General features: G+C 37.5%; 1 protein-coding gene across 1 annotated transcript in view; it reads right to left on the bottom strand.

The window, feature by feature from the left end:
- Positions 1-19,456, bottom strand: part of KLHL2 (kelch like family member 2) — an 88,617-nt gene that overhangs the window by 15,484 nt on the left and 53,677 nt on the right. The window contains exons 6-9 of the mRNA XM_080675830.1: positions 12,341-12,450; positions 9,120-9,236; positions 7,451-7,600; positions 2,317-2,434 (exon numbers count right to left, since the gene is read on the bottom strand). Coding sequence (XP_080531956.1) covers positions 2,317-2,434; positions 7,451-7,600; positions 9,120-9,236; positions 12,341-12,450 — 495 coding nt within the window. The remainder of the gene's footprint in view (positions 1-2,316; positions 2,435-7,450; positions 7,601-9,119; positions 9,237-12,340; positions 12,451-19,456) is intronic.

The raw sequence follows: 19,456 nt of genomic DNA on the forward strand, positions 1-19,456 counted from the left end.
ATATAGCCCTAGCCCATTTGGCTCAGTGGATAGAGCATCGGCCTGCGGACTCAAGGGTCCCAGGTCCGATTCCGGCCAAGGGCATATGCCTGGGTTGCGGGCTTGATTCCCCCCAGTAGGGGGTGTGCAGGAGGCAGCCAATCAATGATTCTCTTTCATCATTGATGTTTCTATCTCTCTCTTTCCCTTCCTCTCTGAAATCAATAAAAAATAAAATAAAAAAAGATAAGATATATATAAGAATAAATCTGTCAAGGAACAAACAGAAACCATATGAAGAAAATGTTAAAAATCTACTGAAGACATAAAAGACACGAGTCCTATCACTATTCCTTCTATGACTGGCTTATTTTTCTTAGCATAATACTCTCCAGGTCCCTCGATGCAAGAGACATTCTTCAAAATACCTTCAAAAGAATCAAGGGAATGAAAAACAAGGAAAGACTAAGGAAATGTGACAGACAAGAAGAGACTAAAAAAAATATGATAACATGCAATGTGAAACCCTGAAACAATATGAACATTAATGGAAGAACTGTTAAATATGAATAAAGTCTATAGTTTAGTTAACAGTAATGTACCAATACTGATTTCTTGGTTTTGCAATTGTTTCACAGTTACAAAAGATAGGGAAAGAGTATACCACATCTCATTGTACTATATTTACAACTCTTCTGTAAGTGTAAAATTATTTCAACACAAAAAGTATATTTAAAAACATGTATGTATAAACACACACACAAATACACATACACATATAACTTTGAAGTAAGGCTTTTTTACACAAGAAACAAATTCTTAAGTCCTATGACAAAACTCTGATGTACAGGACTCCATAAAATGATAAAAAATTTTATGTGGTAAAAATAACAAGTCAAAAGAAAAGAGGTTAATGCAAATAAATATCCACAGCATATATGAAAAACAAAAAGGCTATGTTCCTTAACATAGAAATATATCTGTCAAATCACTAAAACAATATAATAAAAAAATGACAAAAATCATGAGCTGACAATTCAGAAAGATGTTTAACTTTTTTCCTCATAATAAAAGAAGTACAAAGAAAAGTGAGGTCACATTTTTCACCTACCAGATTGGTGAAGCTCAAAATATTCATGACAAGGTAATGTTGGGAATGTAAGGAGACTGGTATCTTCATATTTTACTGTTAGTGTAATAATTGGTGTATCATCTTAGGATACTTTTTAATTCCAGTTCTAGAGTGTTTTATCTTGCTTTAATATATTAGCATTTGTACACAATGATGTATGTATAAGAAACTCATTTTATCATTGTTTATAACATAATATTAAAAACAATCTTAATGTTCAATTAAAATCCAGTAAAATTTGTACTACATCCAGGTCCCCCTCCCCCGCAAAAAATATAAGACGGTTCTTAAAGAATGTGGTAACTCTATGCTGATATGTAGCAACCTCCAAGACGTATTGTTAAAAGTACTACCATGAGAGAAATGTTCCATTACACTTAGAATTCATTTTGCTATGGGAACTATGAATAAATTTGAGCCTCAGGAAGACTCCTTAGAGTTTGCAACTGCCTTTTCTGATTATAGTTTTGCTAAATAAGCTATTTTAACAAATGTTTATAAAATGGATGTTGGGAAGAAGGCAACTGTGGCGTATAGCTAAGTTGGAAATCTCCTAGAACAGTGGTCGGCAAACTGCGGCTCACGAGCCACATGCGGCTCTTTGGCCCCTTGAGTGTGGCTCTTCCACAAAATACCACGGCCTGGGCGAGTCTATTTTGAAGAAGTGGCGTTAGAATAAGTTTAAGTTTAAAAAATTTGGCTCTCAAAAGAAATTTCAATCATACTGTTGATATTTGGCTCTGTTGATTAATGAGTTTGCCGACCACTAGAACTAAAAGTCCCAACCTAAAGATTCTTTTTCAACATGTCAGCAAAAGTCATTAAGAAAATTCCCAGCCATTTAAAAATTTCTTCAGGACCTAAAGTAGATTATATGTGATCATGTGATTCTGAAACAGTAAGGACCATTACAACTTGTAAATTCTTAAGCTTCAAAAAGTAGATAAACCTGTAAATTTTCAAAAAAAAAAAAAAAAAAAACCCAGCAAATTGCTACCTACTACACCTTACACTAGAGAATCAGAAAGATTTGTAAAGATACAGGCAGAGCAGCTATTCACATCAGTGAGTTGTATGAGTCTCCTGAATCACTGTTTAACCATATAGCCACTTTATCAAAGCTTTTCTAATAAAGATTCTTCTAATTAATAAAACAAGACCTGAGCAAGAAGCTCCCAATGACCCGGCAGTAGGAAACTGCTTACCTGCCCTGCATCTCCTGGAAGGCAATTCTGCTACTTGGTGCCACCGTTCTTCTTTAAAGTCATAGCATTCCACACTTCTGATAGCCTTTGGTGCCTGGCCCCCAACCACCACCATCAACTGGAAGGGCAGAAAGGTAAAAACTTGAACAAACAACCATTGCACATTCTGGGATTTAAAAAGTCTTACAAAGACACTGATGTGGAGAGTGTTAGGATGAAGATGGAAGGGTGAGCTGGGGGATAACAACCACCTAATCAACATTTAATAAACATCAACAAAGGGGGCACAAGTTAGAACTACAATTCTATTCTGTAGCACATTTAGTCAAAAATAAGGATTTCAGAAACTAAAATAAGTTTCTGATCCTTCAAGCAAAAGCAGTATTTAAGCCAAAAAACAGCAGGCAGTCAGCACTGGCAAGGCTGCAATATGTCATAGGGCTTGCTATAAACCAGATCCTGGCCTTGTAACAATCAGGGATTAGACCTCCACAGTCCAAGAGAGCACACAGAAGTGAAATGTATGTTAGTGGGTAGGTGAGGTGCCAAAGACATCAGGTATTAAAAGAAAGATGGAAAGGGGTGGGGGGAACTATTGAAAAAGAGAAGTTGAACTGGAGTTCACAAGAGAGCACAGACTCCTGGGGTGTCAAGTCAAGAGACCTCCCTTGATGCCCCACAAATAAACCAATAGGACAGATAATGGAGACACTAGAAATAATGAATGAATGAATGCACAATAATCTAGTGCTAAGAATAAATGAGGTCTATACATTTCTTCAATCAACTCAGTCCAACAACTATTTACTAAGTGTCTATCATCTGTAGTTGTCCAAACTGTGCTAGGTATTATACACAAGAAATATAAGACATGGACGCTACCTACCAAGAGCTTATAGGAGACAAGACACATAAAGTAATTCAAGGACAATATACAACTATATATGACGAAAAAGATATAAAATTACTAGGCATTAGTTGCTATTGCTGATCAGAAAATCGAACACCGCCATAATTTAGTGAAAGCTTCTGGGAGGACTGGAACCTTGTGAGATAGATGGAATTTAGTAGTCACTGTGTTTGTCCTTTACTGAGTACAAGCAGGCACTTCGGCAACACTGAAAACACAGCCTTCTAATCAGAAGAACATAAAAGTTAAGGATGTCGTGTACAAAATACCGTAAAGAATGGCAAAGGACCTTGGGGGAAAGATGAGGTGATGATAGAAAAAACAGATGTTCAAAAGAAACCAAAAAAATCAAACAAACAAAAGATGGAATGAGTCACACATACAAAAAGGGGAGGTCTGCAACCTTGACTGAGCCATGACCTACCTGAACTTAGAACTATAGAAAGATGCACACACAGAAAATATCATTCCTGAATCAGAGTAAATCCCGTTTCCAAAAAGAAGCCTATTTAGTAATTTATTAACTGGAGAGTAGAAGGAATTTTCAAGGTTTTAAAAAGAAGACAACATAGACCAATTATATGATTCTTTTTTCCCAGATCTGCCACTCTTATAGTGTTGAATGAAAATAAATAAGAGAAAGAATTGACAAAGAAAATCTGCACTACCCTCCTATCCAATCACCAAAGGGAAAAAATCACAGAGGTAAAATACAACAGTAAGATGAACCCTGTATGTAGGGATTTATATAAGATCTATCTGTGTTTAGACTTCTAAACTCTCCTTGGAGGTTAGACAATAGTTGGCAGAGACCTGGTTAACATCTCTGATAAAAATCAACCAAAAAAAATTCTGAAGGGAATATTTTTCAGAATCATCATTGAGAAACAATACTGATTCTATTTCTTTGATTCTTAAGCTTTGAAGCTCATAATTTCGATGTAATAGTTCACTTTTGCAACATCAAAATGGGGATGGAAGGGAAAATGTGCTGCTGAGTACAGAGAATGGTAGTAATATCTGTCCTTCACTCACCCAAGAGAAGAAAACTGAGGTGAGGTTTTGGGACTTCAGAAATCAGAAATAACAGAGACAAGGAAGGAAGAATGTTTAATGGGAAGACAAGAGAGCAGGGATAGTTGCATGAGATCAAGAAACTGCTAAAAACCACTGTGCTACTACCATCAAAATAGGTTCTCGTGACTTTGACACCCCAGTTATTTGTAAAATATACCTGATCTCATTTGTAAAACATCAAACTGCTTATGCTAATTTAAAGGAATAGAGATTTGGGAAGACCTGTTTGTATGGAGAAACTAAATGTGACATACCTGAGGAAGACAAGGGGTAGGGAGTTAAACATATTCAAGTGACTATCCTGAATGTAGGCCAATTGAACTTTATTCTTTTATTTTCTGCACCTAGCAAATATTAGTTTAAAAACCTGTCCCCTAAAAAAAAAAAAATCGAGTTCCATAATTTCCCAATTGCAAATCTCAATAAATATTCTGAGTAAAACATAAAAGATATATGCAGAAATAATATTATAGCATTTGTAAAAATACAGATTCCAAAGAGAAAAAGAAGCTAACAATGAAATCCAGTAGCAAAACATATGGTTTTTCATTATAATGCCCAAATCCAAGAGTGCCTTATACAATCCCAATAGTGTTTACTGAAGATGCAAACCTAATGTTTCATATATTAAAAAAAAAATCATCCATGAAAATTAGCATGAGTACACGGAATCAGAGCCTAATATAAAAGTACTAAGTCACTGTTGTAGTAGAGATACCAAAATGTTGCAATACTTTCCTCAGCACTAATGCCACAGTTGGTCTGATTTGACTGATGATCACTATGAAATATGTAAGCATAAGAAATCAATCTTTGTTTCATTCTTACCTACGTCCTTAGAATTCATCTTGGATATAACCACTCTAAAATGACAAATAGTGCTGTTGAAAGAGCATCTAACACAAGCACCTTTTCAAAAATACGTGTAGGTAAATATATTTTGAGACGGATCATGCAAGTACAAAGTCACAGCCATAGTGTAGCTCACTGAGTGCTTTCTGCAACTTCTGCTGCTCCTCCTCCCTAGCCACCCTGAGAAGCAGAATAAAAGAGAACCTCCATTTATCAGCATAACCACCACAAAATAAAAGCTAAGAACTGAGAAATCCAAATGTATAATATTGGAAGGGCCACTCCAAAGCTACAGCTAGAGAAGCCCAGAAACAATGTCAACTTAACAGATGATCACCACTCTAAAAGGAGAAAATAGAATACATGATGGGGTTTGGCCAAAAACTTTAGAAGGTTTCAAAAGTGACATGTTTATTTCACAATTTAAAAAAGAATTAGTTTTTACCCCCAAAATCTCTGCAGCATAGCTAATGATAGGTAAGCTAAAGATTCCATTAGAGGGAATATTTAAGTTAAGAAGAGATCTTTTACAAAGATGAACTGTTTAAAAAGTATTAAAGATAAAGCAAACTATTTAGAAGGAAGCTGAAAAGGCTAGCATTTAAAAAAAAAAACTATGAACACTTTTTATAAATCTATAGATCTATTTTTTAAGAGCAAAAACTGACATTAAATAATATGGACAAATATGAAGTAATGAAGACTTATATAAATGGCTAATTATAAAAGCAGGTAAAAGGGTATTTGGAAAATGTAAACATTTATTAAATCAGCAGACCCAGATGGCATGCATACTAAGGTGTTAAGGGAACTAGCTAATGTACTTACTGAGCCACTTACAATTATTTTTGAAAAATCTTGGAGAACTGAGGAGAGATCAGAAAATTTAAAAAAGGCAAATACCAATTTTCAAAACGGTAGGAAGTGAATGCCTTGTAAATACCTTTAAATTGTTAATAATTGTCAGTTAAATTTAGAATATTTTCAGAAAAGCATTCAAACTTCTAGGTTCCAACAAAATGATGAACAACACACAGAGGGATGTTTAAAAAATCATGCCAAATTAGAATCTATTTCACCCTGAATCTCATCAGACATTATATGCCAAATCACTTCTTTTTGGCTTTGATAATAAACATAATCATATGGACTGAAGTGTTCTATAAATGGACTATGTCAGTGAGTGGCTATTTTTAATGAGGTGTCACAGGCAGAGTGTTAAGGTCTATTCTAAATTAAAATATTTACTAATGATATAGAAAAAGTAAATAGCACACTGGCAAAATATGCTGTTACTTCTAAATTGAGAAGTGTTGTTAACACTGGGCAAAACAGAAAAAACAATACCATACTGATATAAATTTGAAGCAATTAAAAATGTAGATTCCAAAAATAAAAACTTGAAAAAACACTAAACAAAACATTAAAGTTAAATAATTTAAAGGACATAATTTAATGGAAAGGCTAGAGTAATAACTAAAGATGAAGTAAGAAAACAATGGGTAACAGATTAATTCTTATTTCTTCATCCATCATTGCCCCAAACACACACAAGAGCTAAAAATAAATGCATAAATAAAAGCATGATATCATGGATCATTCTGATTAGACCATACACAAAATGGTGCTTAAAGTGTTGGTCTTCTAGTACCAAAGAGAGGAGGAATTACAATCAGAGAGACAGAAATGATGGAGATTTAAAACAGTAAAACACGAATGGCTTCAATTAAAATATGAAAGTAGAGTATGAAACTTTCACACAGGAAAACAGGAACACTGGAAATCTGGAAAATCATATGGGAAATCTACACTGAAATGGCAACATATGATATATGGATGAACCATCAAATAATATACAACAGGGAACAGGATGGAAATGAACTAAAAAAGCTATTTTAACATCCTTAGTTCTAATATGTAATTCTGTGAAATTACTTAGTTTTCAGTTATTATCCACCCCATGTAGCTTACAGAGAATTTCTACCTAGCCTGATTTTCCTTTCTACTATAACTAGAGATAATAAAACTCTACAGGGACAAAACCCAGCTGCTGTCTATTCCAGAAGAGTGACATCAGGCAGCTTATAAAAATTAAATGAACCAAGCAATCCCCAACCTCCAGAGACAAAATTAATAGAGAAGTTGAATTATATACACAGAGATGAATTTCTAGGTACATTGTCTGTTGCCTGGAAACTAAAACAATAAAGCATGGAAATCCAGATGAGTAAAAATATTAACACCTCACTAAGCCTTTTAGGTGAAATAATAACAAGTATAAACAACAGATCCTACTTTGGGAAGGTTCATGGGTGTCCTCAGCCGGGTCCGGACACTCTTCATTAATATACGCTGCTCTGTTGGCAGCAAATGATACTTCATGGCTTCAATGAGGTAATCTTTGCAAGCACTGCTATTCTTGACCAGTGCTTCCTCTTCCACCCTCTGTGAGAAGAAATCACACAACCCCATGAGGGGACAGCTATTTCATAATAAAAACTGCCAAAGAAACAATAGTAAAGAGGAGGGGAAAAGCAAGTAACTATCCTCTCTAATTCAGTCTAAAAGTTACAGTTAGAATATCACTGAGAGAAATAAATGTAGCCAAAAAAATGCTCAAGTATCTGGTCTGCAGAGAAAAACATCCTATATAATAAAAGCCTAATATGCAAATCGAACAGCAGAACGACCAGTCTCTATGACACGCACTGACAACCAGGGGGCAGACACTCAACGCAGGAACTGCCCGCAGGCCCCAGGCCAGCCAAGGCAGGTGCCAGTGGGGGGCCCCCAATCGCCCTGCTGGTCGCCCGCAGAGGGAGGCGACTGGCAGCAGGGGGCAGGGCCGGCGAGCCGATGGCACCAGGCCGGCCAAGGCGGGTGCCAGGGGTGCCCCCTGATCGCCCTGCCGGTCGCCCCACAGATCAGCCGCCCAGGCCTAGGGACCCTACCCATGCACGAATTTTGTGCATCGGTCTCTAGTATAAGTAATAAAGAACTGTAATGAAAATTATATGTCAATATCAGCTATAGACTAATCTTTAGATAATGTTATATCCACCTATTTCTTATCTTTAAACATCAAGCCAAATAGTACCAAAAACAAGAAAAAATAATTAGATGAGTCCTTCAGGAAGGGTAGGCAATATTAATAAATTAAAGACAACCTTTTTCAAACTCAAGATGGCAGCTATTCAGAAAAGGGATTCAAAATACTTTATAACAATGGGCCTATACCACAAAATAAGTCTTGTCCTTGCTATTCTTGACCTCAAATGCAGAACAAGTTTTTTTTGTTCATTTTCTTAACAGCAGAGTACCAATGATTTCACAGATCACAAAAAATAATGAGGCTCTGAGAAACCCTAAAATGCTCAAATCTAATCTCTTAATAAAAAATGCTTCTTTAGATGGATTCAATTATAAAAACGTGGAAATGTACCTAGTAGGATGCCAACAACAAAAAAGTAAACTTAAAATTTGTTTAGAGACTACTAAAGACCCATTTATACCTATTTATTTCAAATAACCTGGTTTTTCTCAGCTTAGAAATAAAGATAGAAATCAAAGGCATGCCACTGTGAAATTACGAAGTAGAATTTAACAGAATCGGTACAGAGTGTCAAAATTCCATTTCTGCACAGCAATTAGAAGAAGCTATCAAGGGAAAAAAAACAAGATGCAGAGCAGCTGGGCAGAGCCATAGGTGTTTATTTACATATGTAAGTAAATGCCCACAAAGGCCACCTGGATAAGCTCTAGTACTTGTTTACCCAATTAGAGAGAGGGCAAACAAACTTACAAGAATGGGGTTGGCCTAAGAGAGAGCAGACCAAGGACTGCATATGCCTTGACTGCTCTCTGTCCTTCGCCCCACTCTCACCATTTTGCAACAGGGATCCACATGCATTCAGCCCAGTGACACGGTGCCACGTGTATTCATGTGTTTTGCAAACGCTTTTACCTGAACTAAATATTCCCGAGGGAGCAAAGGTAACCGTACATGTTCCATCAGTCGAGCCATAAATTCTTGCCTTACATCCTTGTCATGGTTTACCCAAGCTATTACTGCTTCAAATACCTTGTGAAAAATATGGGGGAAAGGAAAATAAGTAATGAGTTATGTACCAAGGCAACTGAATAAAATATAATTAAGACTACATTTCATAACACAACTTTTGCATATAATCCAAGTTTAACCCAAGGCTCAATTTTTTCCAAAATCCTGATTTGTGATACTTAAAAAGCCATTCACTCAAATTCTTTCCTTTTTTTATTTGTTGTTTAGCAAATACTTTATTTTTTCTGGATTTACTGAGATATAATTGATAGGTAACATTATGTAAGTTTAAAGTATACAATCTTAAGGTATTGAATTGATATATTTATATATTGGAAAATTATTTATATATTGTCATAGCTTTTGCTAATACCGCCATCATATCACACAATTACCATTTCTTTTTTGTGGTGAGGACATTTAAGATCTGCTCTTAGCAACTTTCAAGCATATAATACAATATTGCTAACTATAATCACCATGCTGTATATTATATCCCCAGAATTTATTCATCTTTTTATAACTAGAAGTTTGTACACTTTAACCAACAATCTTCCCATTTACCCTTCCACCCAACCCCTTGTAACCTTCACTCTACTGTTTCAGAGTTCAACTTATTTAGATTCCACATACAGCACAAGTGATATTATACAGTATTTGTCTTTCTGTGTGACTTATTTCACTTAGTATTATAACACTCTCAAGGTCCATCCATGTTGTCACAAAAGGTAGCAGTTCCTTTTTTCTCAGGGTTAAACAATATTCCATTGTATATATACACCACATCTTCTTTATCCATTCATCTGTTGATGGACACTACGTTGTTTCCATTATCTTGGCTATTGTGCATAATGCGGCAATGAACATGGGAGTGCAAATACCTCTTGGAGACCCTGCTTTCATTTTCTTTAGCTATATACCCAGAAATGGGACTGCTGGATCAAGTGGTAGTTCTACTTTTAATTTAATAAGTACTTTAATAGTACTTTTATATATTTAGTAAGTACTTTTCATTTGATATTTACTAAGCCAGACAAATGAGTGAAGGAGCATCTTGGATATTCCAGACACAGGATGCAATGTGCAGAAAGGCTACAGCCCCAGATATATGGCTCCAGTAGAACCATGCCAGACATCTGAGGCCCCCGACACTGTAGAGCAGGGACAAGCTGTCCCTATATGCCCTGCATGAATTCTGCCCACAGAATTGTAAGCACAATAAGACAGTTATTGTTTTATGTCACTATATTTTAGAGTGGCTTGCTATGCAGCAACAGAAAACCGCAAGAGCCTTCATTTCTCTAATTCAAGTATGATGATGATACTCTCCTAGTGCTTAAACTTTTTAAAGGTTCTGTATCCCTAGGATGAAGTCAATTTTCTTTAATATGCCTGAGAAGACATTTTATTATGTCATGTTCTCATCTTATCTCCTACCATTCGGCCAAACATATTCTAAACTCTAATCCTACTGAACCAACTACATGAAATTATTCATTCATACCTCTTTACACCTACATGTTCTGTTCTCTCTACCTGGAATGTCCTTCCCCTTCCCACCCATCCTCATTTCCATGGCAAACTCATACTCATTTTTAAAAACTTGAATCATATATCTGGACCAAGCTGAACTCTCACTACCACCCCCATCACAGGAATAATTAAATGCTCCGATAGTACCCTCTACAGCAAGCATGTCAAACTCACGGACAAGCCAATATAAGGGTATGTAAGAAACGTTTTAATAAAAATTTCATAACTTAATTTTTACAATATCCTGTTATACATAATTATTAATAACGAACTACAACATTCACTAATGACTGATTACTACAATTGTGTTGCATTCATTTCCCTTATGCACCTTACACACAGGTGCACCATTTCTCTTCACTAATACTGACAGCGAATATTTTAGCAGCCGATTGCCACGTCATTGGTCTTGTACTGACTTGCTTGGTGTGCACAATAGGAAATACTTCGCTTTTAGAGAACAGAGAAAATATGTTTATTTGCATTACACATATTAATTTGTGCAGTTATTCAGTGTCTGGTAAGCTAATGCACAAAAAAATATTTTTATTAAAATATTCTATTATTTTATGTTAACGATTACTCATATATTTCAGCCCTTTGTATTCAGCATATCTCTATTGAAATAAAGCTATGTTTCTATGAAAATTGAAGCTTTTGTTTTTTTGTGGCCCACATAAACTTAAACGTTTATTTGGTTCGTGTTAGCCTTTGAGTTTGACGTGCTTGCTGTACAGCATTCTGTACTCATTTACCCCACTGGTTGTCCCTCTAATCTAGGAGCCAAAAATTCTACTTTGTTCATCTTCTTGTACCTAAGACTCTATGACAGTTTCTGATATGAGGAATAGAACTAAAGTTTACACAACTTTAGATGCAAAGTACACAAAGAAAAAGTTCTAGTTTTACTTCCTCCAAACATAGTATGTTCACAAACTTTTGTGCCCTGATTCCCCTGGGCTACAAAACCTACCCAAAAGGGAAAAACCCACTAAGAGAAGCTGCTCCCACCACCCATAAGAATGGTGCAGGTGGCTGACAAAAACAACCCAAAACGTGGAGAGACAGAGGCTACAAGCAGATGAAGCGCTGCACGGTGCTCTGGAAGGGTGGGCAGAGTCCTGGTAGGGCTGGGATGTAAGTGACAGGGGACCACTCTAAAGGAAGAGGACAATCAAGGATGTTTAGTCTGGAAGCAGCTAAACCTTGCCACCCAGGGTAACTTCTTCCAACGTACATGACGGTACAATTACTTTGGTTTGAGAAATATTGCCTTTAGATCACAATTCTTACAGGCATCTAGCTGTGGGAAGAAACCCAGTTCCCAAAAGGCACTTGTTTCAGACAGTTTGATGTGTGCAAGTCCTTCCCATAGAGGTCAAGTACAAAACTCTAATGCCTAACAGTTTTCAAAATCTCCTAAGAGTGAAGAAACAAGAGTAATTTACACAGACAACCAACAAATTTCTTAATTTTCAGATCAAAGATCACTGGCTGGCACTACACATACAGGATCACAAAGTTACCAAAGTGAAATAAAGAAAAGAAAAATACTACATCACTATACACTGGGGGGAAATATATATACTTACCTTCTCTTCTGAGGATATGGTAAGTTTGTCGCTTGAGATTAAGCTGCACACTTGTTCAATGCCGAGATTGAGAAATTCTTCACTAAGTACAACATCTGCAAAATGTTGCTCTGTTTGGAGGTTAAAAAGAAAATCTATTAACACCAATATTCCATTATCATACTTTCAAACTGTTTAAAAAAGAAGGGGTTTTTCTTAATCTAATCCAATAATGAAAAAAAGAACTGTTCTTCCTCAAGGCAAATGATCTCAACGTGGGTGCCAAGACCCCTCAATGGGAAATGAATACTCTCTTCAACAAATAATGCCAGGAAAACTCGATATCCACATGCAAAATAATGGAGGAGGGCTCTTAGGATGAATTTGATTGGTGACTTATGAGCTCCATGAATTTGAATATCCAAACCTCTTCCCAGATTTGGGAAGCTGTCAACCATTTTTCTTACAATAAGCTTTCTTTCAATAGCCTTCTACTTCTAGAACTGAAATGATTCACAAATTGGTCCTTTTGGTATCCCATAGGTATCAAAGGCTTTCTTACTAATTGTCAATGTTTTTTCTTTTTTCTCCTCTGACTGGAGTTTCAAAGTTCCTGTCTTCAATCTAACTGATTCTGCTTGATCCAATCTGCCACTGATGATCCCTAGTGCAGTTTTTATTTCATTCACTGAATTCTTCAACTCCAGATTTCTGCTTGGTAAACTTGTCCTTTTGTCATTACTGTTTTCCTAATTTTGCTGAATTGTCTTTCTGTGTTTTCTTGGAGCTCCTTAATTGTACGTAAAATAGCTATTTTGAATTCTTTATTAGGTAAATCATAGATCTCCATGTCTTTGGGTTCAGTTACTGGAAGACTATAGTGATTCTTTTGTGGTGTTACAGGTCCTTCATTTTATGTTCCTTGGAGATTTGCAATGCTGTCTTTGCATTTAAAGTAGTAGTTACTTCCTCCAGTCTTCACTAACTGCCTCTGGGAGAGAGATGCCTTTCAACTGCCCTGTTAAAGATTCTGAGGCTTCCCCTGGGATTCAGTTCATCCATCTCTCTCAAAACATGTAACCTGAAAATGAACTCGATTTCATAGATATGGTCTAATCTGGGCAGAACAAAATGTGACAATCATTTTACACCTTTTGGGACACAATTACATTATCTATTCTGTTGAATGCACTATCAACTAAAACCTTAACATCTTTGGATTGGTTTGGCCAATAGAGGTCTAATATTTGTCACAAAGCTGAGGTAAGAAATTCTTTCTTTTTACTAAATGAGTTTTTATTCAGCTTACCATACCTCAGTAAGGTACAGTCAAAATTAGCAGCTATTGTATACTGGCAATACATACACATAAACTAAAATATAGCTAACAAAGCATTTACTTAAAATGTAATGCTAAAGAGCAAGTCATCTCAGCATTTAGTCTTTTTCCTCTACTTATATCCAGGGTTAGTTCCCATATCCACAATCTTGCTTCAGCCACCTCCTATCTTCATTACACCAGTTCTGTTACCAACCTCATTTATTGTTTCCACTCCTTTCACTCACAAGTTGACAGACATATTCTGTTTCTAGCACAGAGCTTTCACGGTGACACTAGTAATTTGCCTTTAATGGTTTACCACTGTCACTAAGTAAAGCTAACCTAGTGATTAATACCATTCAATAATCAATTTCATCCTCTGAACAAATCCTATCATTGCAAAAGGACATAATTCCCATAAATATGCAAAATGCATTAAATATATATGTACCGTAGTGCATACATTATACATATGTGTGTGTGTGTGTGTGTGTATATATATATATATATATATTTGAATTTCTGTCAAGGGCACTGGTGGGAGGCAACCAGTCAATGTGTCTTTCTCATGTTGATGCTTCTCTCTCTCTTCCTATCTCTCTCCCTCTCTTCCTTCCACTCTCTATAGATCAATGGGAAAAAATATCCTCGGAGAGAAACCAAGATGGCAGCATAGGTAAGCACCTAAACTGCTGCCCTGCACAACAATTTCAAAAATACAACTAAAAGACAGAATGGACACCATCCAGAACCACAGGAAAGCTGGCTGAGTGGAAATTCTAAAACTAGAAGGAAATGCCAAAACCGGTTTGGCTCAGTGGATAGAGCGTCAGCCTGCGGACTGAAGGGTCCCAGGTTCGATTCCGGTCAGGGGCATGTGGCTTGGTTGCGGGCACATCCCCAGTGGGAGGTGTGCAAGAGGCAGCTGATCGATGTTTCTCTCTCATCGATGTTTCTGACTATCTATCCCTCTTCCTTCCTCTCTGTAAAAAATCAATAAAATATATTAAAAATAAATAAATAAATAAAACTAGAAGGAAAGAGGAAAGCTCACGGAGAAGGAGCGGCAAAGAGCTGAGGTATGGAGACACATGCGCGCAGAGAGGAAGGGTGGCGGAGTGCCTGGCTGGCTTTCTCTGGAGAGAGGGGGAAGGAAGCCCCTGACTGCACTGAACCTCAGTTCCGGGCGAAACCCTGTGGACCCAGGCTCATACAGGGGGAGTTTGGACTGTCAGGTAGAGAGAAAGGCATATGGAGACTCGGAGACTCGAGGGAGCCGCAGCGGCAGGGGTCTGGAGGCGCGAGTGCGCACAAAGACTGACTGCGGAGGTTACCACAGGCTATCCCTAGTGGAAGGGAGTCGGAAGCTCCTGACTGCACTGAACCCCAGTTCCGACTGCACTGAACTGCAGTTCCGGGCGAGCCCCTGGGGACCCCACGCTCTTACCAGGGAAATCTGGACTGTAAGGCGGAAACTCGGGAACCGCAAAAGGCAGAGGCCTGGAGACTCGCGCAAGGGCAGGGCTGACGGGAATCCAAGACTGTCTGCCCCACCCTGAGACTCCACCCCTTCCAAGCTGAGCACAGAGGCTTTTGCAATCTGGCAAGGCTAATCCTATAAGGCTGTCTCCAGCACCAAAAATCTCCCAGTGTAGACACAGCTGATCCTCACAGCCAAATGGCCTGCAGGTCAATTCCTCCCAGTGAGACCAACAACAATCAAGACTTACCTACAACAAGGCTGTACACACAGTCCACAAAAGGGTGCACCAAGAGTATCCACCTCAGGTTAACTGGGGAGGCCGACCCACTGGGCCATATAGGAAACCTAGCACACAAAGCTACTCTACCAACTCAGCAAAGCAGTGAAAAATGGGGAGATGAAGAAACAGATCACAAACGAAGGAAATGGAGGAAAACAAACGACTGGATATAGAATTCAAAACCATGGTTATAAGGCTCATCAAGAATATCCTAGAAAAGGCCGATAAATATAACGAGACCCTCGAAGATATGAAAAAGGACCAACTAGAAATTAAACATACACTGACTGAAATAAAAAATATTATACAGAGACCCAACAGCAGACTAGAGGAACGCAAGAATCAAGTCAAAGATTTGAAATGCAAAGAAGCAAAAAACACTCAACCGGAAAAGCAAAAAAAAAAAAGAAAAAAGAATGCAAAAAGTTGAAGACAGTGTAAGAAGCCTCTGGGACAACTTCAAGCGTACCAACATCAGAATTATGGGGGTGCCAGAAGAAGAGAGAGAACAAGATACTGAAAACCTATTAGAAGAAATAATGACAGAAAACTTCCCCCACCTGGTGAAAGAAATAGACTTACAAGTCCAGGAATCACACAGAACCCCAAACAAAAGGAATCCAAAGAGGACCACACCAGGACACACCATAATTAAAATGCCAAAGGCAAAAGACAAAGAGAGAATCTTAAAAGCAGCAAGAGAAAAACAGTTAATTACCTACAAGGGAGCACCCATACGATTGTCAGCTGATTTCTCAACAGAAACTATGCAGGCCAGACGGGAGTGGCAAGAAATATTCAAAGTGATGAACAGCAAGAACCTACAACCAAGATTACTCTACCCAGCAAAGCTATCATTCAGAATTGAAGGGCAGATAAAGAGCTTCACAGATAAGAAAAAGCTAAAGGAGTTCATCACCACGAAACCAGTATTATATGAAATGCTGAAAGGTATTCTTTAAGAAGAGGAAGAAGAAAAAAGTAAAGATAAAAATTATGAACAACAAATACATATCTATCAACAAGTGAACCTAAAAATCAAGTGAATTAAAAATCTGATGAACAGAATAAACTGGTGAATATAATAGAATCAGGGGCATAGAAAGGGAGTGGACTGACAATTCTCGGGGGGAAAGGGGTATGGGGGGTGAAGGAAGAGATGACAAAAATTGTACAGCTATGGATGAGGACAGTGTGGGGGGAGGTAAGGGCAAAGGGTGGGGTGGGAACCGGGTGGAGGGGAGCTATGGGGGGAAAAAGGAGAAACAATTGTAATAATCTGAACAATAAAGATTTATTAAATTTTAAAAAAAAAGAAAAAATATCCTCAAGTGAGGATTAAAAAAAAAAAGAAAGAAATGAAAGACAATCCCTAGGATTTATCATACCACGTCAGGTCCCTTATCCCAAATTAAGTCAATGAATTCAACAATAGAAGTCCAGAGTTTTGCTTGTTCTGTTTTGTATATACCTGGTGATAAGGTACCAATACTCTGATTTCTAAGCACCTTTTTTATCAAAATTAAATGCCATGTGGGATTGCTTAATTTCTCTATACTCCACCTAGATTCTCATCTGAGAAGTGAGGGTAAGTGCATGGATAACAACAGTATTTTAGACCCACAAAACAGCTCACCTCTGTTTGGGGGAAAATAAAGATATCTCTAGTCTTCATTTTCCTAATTAATAAAATGTAAGTGTTAGACTAGATAAATGCTAAGATTCCCTACAAGTGCTAACACACTATAATTCTTTGATTCTGAATACTATTAGTTTCTAGGAAAAAAAAATGCATTTATGTATTTCCAGCAGTTCCATTAACACAGTTTTGGTGAAACCTGAAAACAGCTCCCTCATCTCAGCTAGAAAAACTGTCAACAAAGAAGAGCAGAAAGAATGCATGTGGTTTGCTAGGGCATAAATGAGTGCCATAATGAGTGAGAGAATATAAAAATGATTAATCCTTTTAAGAAGTGCCATTCAAGTCTATAGGAATTCAATCTAGAAGTGCTATATATCAAATGCTTTCACAATTCTCCAAAGAATCTTCTGTATCAGTCAATTAACATTACAATAGACCCTTGAATAATCAGCACCTATTCTTTGGTATGCATATCACACCATCAAGATTAGTAATGCTGTTATTAAAACCACTCTTTCAACATAGAGGGCAGCTTTCAAATGCATGAGCTTGTTTTGACAGGTGTTTACCTCATGCAGTGGTTCCTAGACTAAATTATGGAAAGGTGGCACATGATTGAAGTAAACTGATTGCAGAAGAAAATGTTATGAGAACTGCTTTTACAGAAAATAGGGCACAATCTGAATATACTAAATTTAGGTATGAGTTGACTATTACTGGCCTATAAACTCCTTGTAAGAAGAGGTTAAATTTTATTGAGCCTGTTATCACCCACAGCCGTTTGGGTAATGCCAGGTACATAAAGAGGGTAGCTAAGAAATGACTGACCATTGGGCCCCAGCTGAGCAGGTAAGAGATGGCTGAGCACAGGTTTATGAAGAAACACAAGCAGGGGAGAAGGGAGGAATATGGTCAGCACAAAAGATGAGACCTTGGAATTCCAAATCCCATCCAGGTCCTTTGTGCCCTGGAACTGTGGTCTAAGGTGGCAAGTATGTTTGTGGAGGAAAGACGGTGGTCACAAGGAACTAGGAGAGGGGCAAGGGAGCCAACAGTACAGATGTGGAAGTTGCTGATGGCAGGGGAAATCAAGTACAGTGGGAAAAGGCAATCTAAGTGTCAAGGGCAAGTATGCCTGGAGGCCTAGAGAGAGAAAACAGGCTGCAGAGAGAATGCTGCAGACTGAAAACCAGCCAGCCAGTGCAGAGCCCAGGATGGTGACATTGACAGAACAATAGTCTGGAGGTAATACCCTTTGACCCACCTCCCCAGTACGTAAAGATTATCCATGAGTTGACAACTCTTAAAATTGGATAATGAGTATTACTCTATTTTTTATGTGTTGTAGCTTTTTGTAATAAAAGATATTATAAAATATTGCTTGTAAACTTAAGAAATTCAAGCAAATTTAAGATTCTGGAGCAGCTTCCTACCTGGTGAACATGTGGAGATGTGGGTGCACCCCGAGAGGGCACGGAAACTCTGTGCCCTTTCCCCATCCCTTGCCCTGTGCATTTCTTCCATCTGGCCTGTTCCCGAGTCATATCCTTTCGTAATAAACTGAATTCTAGGACCTAACTTCAAAAGATACAGACTCTGACCTTCAGGCACTCCAGCTCTGGGAGACCTGCTGACCTTCAACCAGGATGACATGATGCACACCAGACCACTGCTTGACCAGTTTCGGGTCTTTCCTTATCCGAACAGACTGCTGGTCTGCATGCAGAGAACTTTTCAGCCCTCTCCCCTTAATCTCTCTGTCCTGTTTTCTCTCTCCCTCCTTATAAACCTCTACCTGCATTGAGATGTTAAGATGGTCATTGGGACAAGAGTCCCCATCTTCTCAGGCTGCCAGCACTTAAATAATCATTACTCCTTACACCAAAAAAAAAAAGACTCAGGAGCATGGTTTAATAGCAGCACATCCTTAAGTCTAGACTTTGATTGAGAATAGTGCATTCAAAAAGAAAATCCAATTTTTCTTTATAATTTAGCTGAAAGTGACAATAATTTTTCCACAAAAAAATCCTTGGCATAATTACAAAGAAGGACTCTAGAAACTAAGATATGGAGGTGTTTTATATTGATGGAAAACTGTTCATCTTTTATAGCATGCTGTAACAAATTTAAGATTTTAAATAAAAGAATTAACAAAATCTGTTTCCTGAAAGCACAGTAAATGAGTTTTTTCTGCTAGAGTAAAACTGAGATCTAGTAAGTACATCATGTAAACCATGTATGGACATCTTTTGCATTAATCCTGCTTTATTCATTCTCTCCCTAGCCCCTCTCTTAATAGTCAGTAATGTTTATCAAGCACTTTGGAGACAACTAGCAGCCCAAGGAAGATACAATGTTAAATAGTGATTACTTTATGCAGAAAAATTACCAAAAAATATATATGCAAAAAA

Source organism: Plecotus auritus, assembly GCF_963455305.1.
Source record: "Plecotus auritus genome assembly, chromosome: 6".
NCBI lineage: Eukaryota > Metazoa > Chordata > Mammalia > Chiroptera > Vespertilionidae > Plecotus > Plecotus auritus.